We start from the raw sequence: 11,622 nt of genomic DNA, 5'->3' as shown, positions 1-11,622 counted from the left end.
TATTTTAAAAGGTAACTATCGTCAAACAAGGAAAATAAAAAATACCAACATAATTTTGTGATTTTACAAAGCATAATATAACTAATAATTTTCTTAAATTATTGGGGGGGGGTGGAGCCCCCCCAAACGAATTTTTGAGGGAGCTCGGGCCCCCTCAGGCCCCATGGAGTCGGCGCCTATGGTTGCAGGAGCTTCCTGCAGCCAATCAGAAGCCACAATGGACGTTCAGCTTCCGAAAAACATTCAAAAACCAGAACAGTTACTTCTGGGTTTGCGCTATCCGGGAGCCAATTTGTTTGGCATCTAAGCTGTTCAGGAACCAAGGTTCCACTGTATCCACATTTGGAGAGGTAGACCCTCCCGTCTCACACCTGAGAACATCTCCTCCCAATCTCTCACCCTGGGAGACCCTTTCTATTCTGCCTTTCAGGCAAGGACCCCCCCTCCCGACTGCCCCCTTCCTGTCTTCCCACCCTGCCAAAGCCTTCGTATAAATGTTTCTAATACAAAAAATGCAAATACAAAGAGGAAACGAAAGAAATAGGAAAGAGAACAAGCAGAAGAAAGTTAAGGGGGGAAAAAGGAGGAGGAAAAACAATGAGGGGGAAAACACGATATATGCTTCCACATTGCTACCTGCCAACTGTATGTATTACAATTATTCAAAAATATTTAGCATATACATGATTCCAGAATCATTTCTGCACCTGAGCTCTCCTGAGGCTGCCACTCACCTTCCTTCAGGCTGGGCAACGGCAGAGTGAATTGCCCCACAAAGTCGTTGGAGGAAGTCGTGTCGTAATCCTCCACCACAAATCGCACCAGCGCCAGCTCTGGCACCCGAACCTGGAAAGTCAGCGTCTCGTCCCAACACGGATTGAATCCTACAAAGAGCAGGAAATCAGAGGTTTAGGAGACAGAGACTTTTCCCCCCGCAGCACAATTCCAGAGGAATATTGTGCCCCGAAACCTTTGTAAACCCAGAGATTCTCGGGAAACTGACTTGCACACCCAAGCCTTGGTCCTTTTTTCTGCACACACCTTTTCTCTGACCATAGCTGTCAACTTTTCCCTTTTCTTGCGAGGAATCCTATTCAGAATAAGGGAATTTCCCTTAAAAAAAGGAAAAAGTTGACAGCTATGTCTCTGACACTGCAAAACACACCACACAGCCCTATAGATGTGGGATGTAATTCATTGGAGCAGTCAAGTACAACATTCCTTGTTTGCCTAGAGTGGTCCCAGGCCCTAAGGAAGTCAGATTGGCTTCAACCAGAGCCAGGGCCTTTTCAACTCTGGCTCCGGTCTGGTGGAACGCTCTGCCTCATGAGACCAGGGCCCTGCGGGATCTGATTTCTTTCCGCAGGGCCTGTAAGACAGAGTTGTTCTGCCTGGCCTTTGGCTTGGAGCCAATTTGATTCCCTCCCCTCTTTCTTTTTTCTTTTCCTTCTCCTCCTGCGATGAGGCTACATTTTAATATTTTAATGTCTCAATATTTTAATGTTGTATTTTAATTTTGTTTTTAAGTTGTAATCATTCAACTTATTTTTATTATTGCTTGTAAGCCGCTCTGAGCCCGGCCTTGGCTGGGGAAGGCGGGATATAAATAAATATTATTATTATTATTAGAGTGGACACAAGACAGGGAGATGTTGATCCAGCCAGTTGAACTTCCTGTTACACCTGGTCTGGAGCATCTTCCCACTGCATGTGACCAGGTAGGTGGTTGTGACCCTTGCAGACCCCACAAAAGGTCCAGTCACGCAGCCATCTTCCTCTTTTGATGCCTTTTCTTCTCGGACTGCACTGCTAGCTCTCTGCCAGCAGTACATGGGCCCATCCTTACAAAAACGTAAGCCACACTGTATCTGTCACTACAAGCTAAAGCCTGCCTTCAGGGATCATACTGTGAACTGAATGTGAGTAAACTTTTCATTACTTATAAGGAAGACTCTTGGTTCTTTATTCTTTTAGGAGGGAATCAAAAGGGTCTTCCCAGGAATATACTCCAATCTGGGCATGCCAGATTGGATTGCTTAACTAAAGAGATTCAAACAAATCTGCAAACTAGCTTCTTGCTGTGTAAAATGGGGAATGAGCTCAATAATAATAATAATAATTTATTATTTAAACCCCGCCCATCTGGCTGGGCTTCCCATATTAAAATACAATAGTCTATTAAACATTAAAAGCTTCCCTAAACAGGGCTGCCTTTAGATGTCTTCTAAAAGTCTAGTAGTTGTTTTTCTCTTTGACATCTGATGGGAGGGCGTTCCACAGGGCGGGTGCCACTACTGAGAAGGCCCTCTGCCTGGTTTCCTGTAACTTGGCTTCTTGCAGGGAGGGAACTGCCAGAAGGCCCTCAGTGCTGGACCTCAGTGTCTGGGCAGAACGATGGGGGTGGAGACACTCCTTCAGGTATACTGGGCCAAGGCCGTTTAGGACTTTAAAGGTCAGCACCAACACTTTGAATTGTGCTCAGAAACGTACTGGGAGCCAGTATCTATGTCATTTGCACTCCATTTCCCCCTCACCGTTGTTTAATTTGTATTCAGTATGCTTCTTGGCGCAGTCCCCAGGGACTCCGTGGATCTCGATACGCACAAAGGGGTCCACGATGGAGGAGCTCTTCTCTTTGTTCAGTTTGGGCAGCTGCTGAGCTGTGATCACCTGAAGAGGGTGGCAAATAAAGAGTTTAGAACATGCGTAGGCAAACTAAGGCCCGGGGGCCGAATCCAGCCGAATCGCCTTCTAAATCCAGCCCGTGGACGGTCCAGGAATCAGCGTGTTTTTACATGAATAGAATGTATGCTTTTGTTTAAAATGCATCTCTGGGTTATTTGTGGGGCATAGGAATTCGTTCCCCCCCCCCCAAAAAAATATAGTCTGGCCCCCACAAGGTCTGAGGGACAGTGGACTGGCCCCCTGCTGAAAAATTTGCTGACCCCTGGTTTAGAACATCCTTCATAGGGGAAGAAAACTGCTCTCCGTCCCTTTCTGCACCAACTCTTAAGAACCATCAGCAAACCAAAGAATATGTGATTTAGTACTGAGCATTTGAAAAATGCAATCCCAAATTTAAAACGAATCTTTGCCAGCTGAACTAAAGTCAGAGCAATGAGTAATCTGTGCTTGGCAATATAAAAATGAAAACCCTGGCCTCAGGCACTCCCAGTTTCCACAGCAAGAATTTATGCAACCAGCATAAAACAATGCCAGTAAATATCGCTTATACTGTAGAATTTATTCAGCAATTTGTGCTGTCCTGCTTTATTCATTCTGGCTTTGTTAGTCACGGAAGGGGAAAAGGGCACTGAAGCTGAAAACCTTATTTACACACCTTTCAAGTATTTTGCAGCCACGAGGGCTGGAGAGTTACTCTTCAAAAACAAAACAAAAACAAAGAGAGTCAGGAAACTGAATTATGCACCCACTAGAATGTCGCACTAGGGCCTGTTGAATTTTTCAACATTCCAAATTCCAAAAATGAGGGCACTAAAAAAGTTGTAACATGACTTGGGAATTCAAAAGATATTTTGGTTGAATTAATATAAATCAGTTTTGTTTGGTAAGTAAAATGGGCATAAAATTGCACAGAAATCATTAAAAATAATTGTCAAGTACTTGCAGTTATATTTATTATTATTATTATTGGTTATTGTTCGGCATTACCTGACATTTTCAGAAGGTAAAATGAAAGTCCTTGGTTTTCCGAGAACAGTTTATGTGCTTCTACATCAATCATCAACTCACCAAGCCAAGTGTTGTCCAATCCCAAAAACAGTAGCAGGTTTGAATTACTCACCCTCCAAAACATATTTTTAAGAGCCATCACTAAGGAGAAGAACCCAGAAACTACGTTTCACACCCTAAAATTGCACACAGTATTTCCGGGTTCTGAAGAACTGCAGTATGCACACAGCTGACAATGCAGCCCAAACGAGGACGCCCAGCAGCGCATTGCAGTTCATGCACACCCAAAGACGTGCAGAAAAACAGGAAGCCAGCCATTTGCACAAAAACATTCTGCATGCTACTATACCTTAATAGTGAGGGCAACCGGGCGCTGGCCTGCCCTGCCCTTGGGAGTTTCAGGATCAAATGTGCTCTGGTGGTTGCGCAGGAAAGCGGGCTTTAGCACGTAGCCGCAACGGCCGTTGACCAAAAAGCGCCCGTCATTCAGATCCATCTCTGCACCGGGCGTCTGGAAGTTAAGCGCCACTAGAAGAGATCCACACTGAGTTAAGCGCCACACTGAGATCCAGCACCGAGGGCCTTCTGGCGGTTCCCTCATGGCGAGAAGTGAGGTTACAGGGAACCAGGCAGAGGGCCTTCTCGGTAGTGGCACCCGCCCTGTGGAACGCCCTCCCACTAGGTATCAAGGAAATAAACAACTACCAGACTTTTAGAAGACATCTGAAGGCAGCCCTGTTTAGGGAAGTTTTTAATATTTAATGCTGTATTGTTTTTAACACTTACAGTGGTGCCTCGCAAGACGAAATTAATTCGTTCCGCAAGTTTTTTCGTCTTGCGAGTTTTTCGTCTTGTGAAGCACGGTTTCCCATAGGAATGCATTGAAAATCAATCAATGCGTTCCTATGGAAACCGCCTTCAGACCAGGTCCGGGGACAGTCTGTCCCCCGACCTCTTCTGAAGGCTGGGGGGGACGGGGGACAAGGGCTTTTCTTCCCACCTCCAGCATTTTAAAAAACCCCGGGACAGCAGAGGACTTCTCCGCTGTCCCGGGGTTTTTTAAAATGCTGGCGGGCGGCAGCGAAGGCAGGCAGGGGGGAGCAAAGACTTTTGCCCCCCGCTGGCCTTCAGAAGAGGTCCTGGACCTCTTTGCTCCCCCCCGCCTGCCTTCAAAAGCCGTCCGGGATAGCAGGAAGCGCTTCCCTGCTATCCCGGACCGCTTTTAAAATGCTGGCGGTGGGGAGCAAAGCCTTTCGGCCCCCGCCGGCCTTCCTGGACCTCTTCTGAAGGCCGGAGGGGGGGGGGGAAAGGCTTTGCTCCCCACCGCCAGCATTTAAAAGAGGTCCCCAGAGATTTCCCTATGGGCTTTCTTCTTGCGAAGCAAGCCCATAGGGAAATTCGTCTTGCGAAGCGCCTCAAAAAACGGAAAACCCTTTCGTCTAGCGGGTTTTCCGTCTTGCGAGGCATTTGTCTTGCGGGGCACCACTGTAATTGGAAGCCGCCCAGAGTGGCTGGGGAAACTCAGCCAGATGGGTGGGGTATAAATAAATAATAATTATTATTATTATAGAAAGGGGGCAGGGGAAGGAGAGGGGCAGAAAAGCAGGGTTCTGTGATGGCACAGTTTTGCATACACCTGCATCTACACCTTCCAGACATCATTGGACGACAGCTCTCATTATCCCTGACCACTGGCCATACTGGCTGCAATGGATGGGAGCTGTAGTCCCAACAATCTCCAACGGGCATTGCATTGCCTACCTCTGACCTATGCCGTTTGCAAATTCAGAAGAGGACTAAGCAACACAAGGAAGGAGAGAAGGGCTGGTGGGAGGGGCTGGGAGCAAAAGACACCCTGAGCCAAATGCTACCGAGAAAATAAAACATATGTAGAACCGCATCCTTTGCTCCAAGAACAGGGCTTAGTTTAGAACATGGGTTGGCAAACTAAGGGCCGCAGGCCCAATTGCCTTCTGGAGGCGGCCTGCAGAAGGTCCGGGAATCGCCACATGGATTGCCAGCGCACATGTTCTTTCCCTCTCCCTCACATGATGGTGGCCACCTCCCTCCCTCCCTCCTCCTGGCTTCTCCCCGCCCTGCCTAGAGGAGGAAGGGGGCTGGCCTTTGTTGGTTGCTGACGACCCCTATTTTTTAAAACCCAAAATTAAGAAATTAAGTTGTTTAGCTTTTTCGGGGGTTGGGGAGGTCACTTCCGCCAAACGCTCATCTGCCTGCCCGCCACTGCCGATCGCTTGCCACAGCCACCAATTGTCTACCCACTCAATGCCACCAGCAGCTCACTCGCCCACTTGCTGCAGCCGCCATTCGCCTGCCCGCCTCACCACAGCAGCCAATCGCCTGCCCAACTGCTGCAGCCACAAATCACCCGCCCAATCGCCGCTGCCAATATCCTGCTTGCTGCTGCCTTTAATCGCACGTCCCCCCTCTGCATTCACTATTCATATAAAAGACGACACCCAATTTTTGCCTAATTTTTTAAAGCAAATAGCATCGTCTTATACACGGAAAAATACGGTAACTCACCCCAACCCGACAAAAACAAAACAGTCTCAGGGTTGTCCTTGTAGAACTCAGCAGGGAGGAGTTAGCTGGTTCTGCCTGCCATTGGCTCTGGCTCCACTTACTGGTGGGCTCCTTACCTTCCACCCAACCAATGACTAGCCCCTTGCTCATTGGCCATACACCTCAACTGCCTGTCCACCTGTGCTTGGAAGTCCTCCCTAAATGGAGGCAATGCTTCCTCCCCTCTGAGTCGTAAGGCCCTCCTCTCTCTCTTACAATGATAGAAGTCCCCCTCGCCTTGCCCCTTCCCGCTGGGAGTTTGTGTGGGAAACTGCAGTCAAACACAACTATGCATAAGTGCTAGTTAGTGCATGAAGGGGTTAAGACAACCAAGTTTGATTCCTAGACTCAGCTAGGTCACACCCCCTTTTCTCCAATGAGGGAGGAAGTGAAGTCTTCTCTTCCTGCTCCCTCTCTCTTCTCACCATGTAACAACCAAGGCGGATGTGCCTAAGCAAGCTCCAAGCTTAGAGCATGTGCCTGAAGCTACCTTTCTGTATTTTCTACCCAAGATTATTCTGCCTGTGTTCTCCTTGCTGCTGCTTGGATAAATGCATGAATCTGACCTTTGGAACACTGTGTAAGTAAAGCATTTTAAACTTACTTTAACAGTATGTGGTACTGTTCATTGCAAGAGTAGAAAGAGAGGACCGATGGGATAAAAGGGTCTTATAACCTATATTCCTAATGATGTACCACTGCTTGATTTTTGTGTGTTTAAACTATGCTATTGGGGGCTCTCTCCTGCTGGAGAGTGTACAAAGCCCTGCATTTTGAATCCAGGCACTCAGTTGATTCTTTTGTTATTTACCCCACACCCGTGGGTCACAGGGATTCATATTTTTACCCCCCTGAACTCCATTCTGCTTCCAGTCTTGTTCACCAGCTTCGTCCTGTCCTAGCTGCCGCCCGGCTTATTGGCGTTGACAAAGGCCACGCATAACCACCAACGAGCACACACACATATGAATGTACTCTCCACATGCTTCAGTGGACAAACACATTAAAAACAGGGCAAGAAACAATGAATCATGGAACAACTCGTTGGAGACCCATTCTGACTATTGAAGGCTTTTTCAAACATGTCCCAATTAGTCCTAACTTCTCAGGAAACATTCTCAAAACAAACCTCTTTGGGGAATGCAGCCAAATCATTCCTTTTGTCTGCCGCTGCCTGGTAAGAACGCTTTCAAGCTGATCAAATTTATTTTTGCCAAGAAGCTGATCTCATATATGCAGATTGGATTTCTATAACGAAAATTGGCTTCTCTTCTCCTCTTCCCAGGAAAAAGACAAGAAGGATAATCTGACAGGGAAGGCGTCATTCTCCCAAGGGAACATCCATCTCCCTAGGGCAGTGGTTCTCAGCCAGTGTGCTGTGGCACCCTGGGGTGCCTTGAAGGGTGGTCAGGGGTGCCGTGGGCAATGCTGGCCTCTATCCCGTACACTGGCTTCCAATACGTTTCCAAGCACAATTCAAAGTGTTGGTGCTGACCTTTAAAGTCCTAAACGGCCTTGGCCCAGTATACCTGAAGGAGCGTCTCCACCCCCATCGTTCAGCCTGGACACTGAGGTCCAGCACCGAGGGCCTTCTGGCGGTTCCCTCCCTGTGAGAAGCCAAGTTACAGGGAACCAGGCAGAGGGCCTTCTCGGTGGTGGCGCCCTCCCTGTGGAACACCCTCCCACCAGATGTCAAAGAGAACAACAACTACCAGACTTTTAGAAGACATCTGAAGGCAGCCCTGTTCAGGGAAGCTTTTAAGGTTTGATGTATTACAGTATTTTAATAGTACCTCGGGTTAAGTACTTAATTCGTTCCAGAGGTCCGTTCTTAACCTGAAACTGTTCTTAACCTGAAGCACCACTTTAGCTAATGGGGCCTCCCGCTGCTGCCGCGCCGGTGGAGCATGATTTCTGTTCTCATCCCATAGCTGTCAACCTTCCCTTTTTTTGCGGGAAATTCCCTTATTCCAGCGCCGTTTCTCGCTGCTTCCCACTGCTATCCTGGATTGTTAGATATCCTATAGACTGTCCCCGGGGCCTCCTGCTGCTGCTGGGCCGCCAGAGCCCAATTTCTGTTCTCATCCTGAAGCAAAGTTCTTAACCTGAAGCACTTTTTCTGGGTTAGCGGAGTCTGTAACCTGAAGCGTATGTAACCTGAAGTGTATGTAACCCAAGGTACCACTGTACTGGGAGGAAGGGGGACACACTGTCCCAACGGAAGTCAGATTAGGGCAGGAAATGAAAGATCCTGCACTTTGCAAAAATCAATTATCTCCAAATGTGGTGGCCTTGAATTTACGAGTGCGGCGTCAGTGCCATCCTGCAGAAGGGAGCGTTTTGGAGACTCTCTGCGGAGTTGGACACGACTAAACGACTAAACAACAACAACAACAAGCGAAGTGCTCAGCCCAGCCCAGCTTCATGCAGCCTCACGGTTCAGGGGAGTTAGAACAATAAAACAATGAGATAAAACAATAAATTAAAACAACAAAATGAAGCACGAAAAGGAGTTAAGAAATAAAATGGAAGAGAGGATAAAAACAAATGCTAAGGGTTGGATCTAGAGCAGAAACGTGCCTCACAGTTGGCCTTAGAGCTCAAAACCTTGCTTCAAGCATTTGGCAGCCATCTTCCTCCACTATGAGGAGCCTTCTCTGCATTGCCTGGGCTTCTCTGAGTCCCCAGGCACAGTAATATGAAGCGCCTCAATGTTTTGGTTTCTGGCATTCGTTTAGGGAAAGAGGGATGGTGGGTGCGCACAGCTCAGTGGCCAAGCACCTGCTACGGCCGCACAAGGTCTCAGGTTCAATCTCTGGCATCTCCAGCTCACCCAGCAGCCTCAAGCAACAGCCCTTAAAGGGACCTTTGCCTGGGAGATTGGACAGCCAATGCAGCTTCACCCCAGTGTTAGTGCTGACCTTGAAAGCCCTAAATGGCCTCAGCCCAGTATACCTGAAGGAGCGTCTCCACCCCCATCGTTCAGCCCGGACACTGAGGTCCAGCTCTGAGGGCCTTCTGGCGGTTCCCTCACTACGAGAAGCGAGGTTACAGGGAACCAGGCAAAGGGCCTTTTCAGTAGTGGCACCTGCCCTGTGGAACGCCCTCCCACCAGATGTCAAAGAGAACAACAACTACCTGACATTTAGAAGACATCTGAAGGCAGCCCTGTTTAGGGAAGTTTTTAATGTGTGACATTTTAATGTATTTTTAATCTTTGTTGGAAGCCGCCCAGAGGGGCTGGGGAAACCCAGCCAGATGAGCGGGATACTAATAATAATAATAATAATAATAATAATAATAATAATAATAATAATATTACAGTGGTACCTCGGGTTACAGATGCTTCAGGTTACAGACTACGCTAACCCAGAAATAGTACCTCAGGTTAAGAACTTTGCTTCAGGATGAGAACAGAAATCGTGCGGCGACAGTGGGAAGATCTATTAGCTAAAGTGGTACCTCAGGGTAAGAACAGTTTCAGGTTAAGAACAGACCTCCAGAACGAATTAAGTTCTCAACCTGAGGTACCACTGTATTGGATTAAAAATGCCTGCATAGGCTGTGTAAGGCAACGGGAAAGGATCTGTAAAGGCGCCAGTGATCTCTCGCTGGGGGTTCCAATTGTCTCACTCCGTGCTCCTCCAACCGATTGCAGAGGACATGGTTGCTGGCCCGCTCTCCGCTGTGCTGCAGCTCTACCACTGCAGGTGCCCGGGGTGTGTGTGCATTGCATCTACCAGCTCAGCAGGAAACACGGGGAATAAAGAGGGTTGCCGAGAGTTGGCTGGCTCTGGCCTGCTCCTCAATAAGGATTCTTTGGACTTCGGGTTGGTTTGGAGGGAGCAGGGAGAAACCTGCATTCCTGCAATGAACTCATCCGAACCGCAACTCCCAAATCAATGCGCGGATCGGAACGTGGTCTGGAATCCACAGCCTGACCAAACTCTGAGAGATAGCCCACATATACTAGAACATGAGAGAGGGTGTGTATATGTGTGTGTGTGTACACACACACACACACACACACACACACACAGAGTGATAGCAAATGTATCCAAAAATCCTCCTGAGAGTGACTGCACATGTTGATATGCTATCCCTGCCCAGGAAATTGGACAGGGGGCAGCCATCTTTTTTCCGGTACAATCTTCCTGGGAGGGGCGGCACATCGCCACACGTCCAACCTCAGGGTCATTTTCTAGGTGCACAGCAGCGACTGTTTGTTCTAGCTGCTCCGATATCTAGAATCCTGTGTGGGGTTTTTATTTTATTTTAAGAAAAACTATGGCCGCACACTGAGGCGAAAATGGAACAGAACAGACTTTCTATCAGTCGTGTGGTAAAATGGACACAGCCTAAAATGTTCTTTTTTGGGGGGCTATTGGGTTGCAGTTTTTGTTTATATTTTATTTTTTGGTTTTATATCTTGATTTTATATACCTGGGGGCCCTGAGACCCCCAGGTATATAAATTCAATAAATAAATAATAAATAATAATAAAGGAAGACATTCACCCGTCTCCCTACTCCTCAGCGCCAGCACACTGTCACTCAGTCACAGACTAAGCTTCCTTTCCTCTGTCCATCTTCCATTGCCTATTGAGACGGCGAAGAGACAACTAGGATTGACCATTTCACAGTGGGAAGGAGAAACCTGGGTTCCCTGCTTCTAGGCTTCCAAGGAGCGGTGGGCAGGGGTTCATGAGTTACCGTATTTTTCGCTCTATAAGATGCACCAGACCATAGGACGCACCTAGTTTTTGGAGGAGGAAAACAAGAAAAATATATTCTGAATCCAAGAAGCCAGAACAGCGAGAGGGATCACTGCTCACTGTTCTGGCTTCTGGGATAGCTGTGTAGCCTCTTCAGGGCAGCAGGATGAAGGCTCCCTATACCCGAAGAGGCTTAGCATCTAAGCCAGATGCTAGAACAGCGAAAGGAGCGCTGCACAGTGATCCCTCTTTCTGTTCTGGCTTCTGGGATAGCTGCGCAGCCTGCATTCGCTCCATAAGACGCACACACATTTCCCCTTACTTTTTAGGAGGGGAAAGGTGCGTCTTATAGAGCAAAAAATACGGTATGTCCACCAGACCTATTTTTCACCTGTGATGCTTACGGGAGGCTGGAGGGCAGGGGTGGGAAAGAGTCCCAGGGTTGGGTGGTCTCTTACCAAGTTGGCAGCCAGCATTCCACATTTCCTGAGGGTTGTAGTTGGCAGAGTTCATCTTCAGACCCAGCGGGTAGATGCGGCTGAGGTGCCGGGCGTTGTATCGGACGAAAGGGATTCCTGCAAGGCAGAAGGGAGAGTTGCAGCCCTGAGCTCAAAGCAAGGAAAGGGGGCTGC

At 48.0% G+C, this 11,622-nt stretch overlaps 1 protein-coding gene across 1 annotated transcript in view; it reads right to left on the bottom strand.

The window, feature by feature from the left end:
* The window catches only part of PLCD3 (phospholipase C delta 3), an 87,882-nt gene that overhangs the window by 3,149 nt on the left and 73,111 nt on the right, over positions 1-11,622 (bottom strand). Inside the window, exons 12-15 of the mRNA XM_081837852.1 lie at positions 11,449-11,565; positions 4,043-4,221; positions 2,535-2,670; positions 735-884 (exon numbers count right to left, since the gene is read on the bottom strand). Coding sequence (XP_081693978.1) covers positions 735-884; positions 2,535-2,670; positions 4,043-4,221; positions 11,449-11,565 — 582 coding nt within the window. The remainder of the gene's footprint in view (positions 1-734; positions 885-2,534; positions 2,671-4,042; positions 4,222-11,448; positions 11,566-11,622) is intronic.

Source organism: Podarcis erhardii (assembly GCF_964252035.2).
Source record: "Podarcis erhardii genome assembly, chromosome: 13".
Taxonomy (NCBI): Eukaryota; Metazoa; Chordata; class Lepidosauria; order Squamata; family Lacertidae; genus Podarcis; species Podarcis erhardii.
This window is presented reverse-complemented; position numbering and strand designations above follow the sequence as displayed.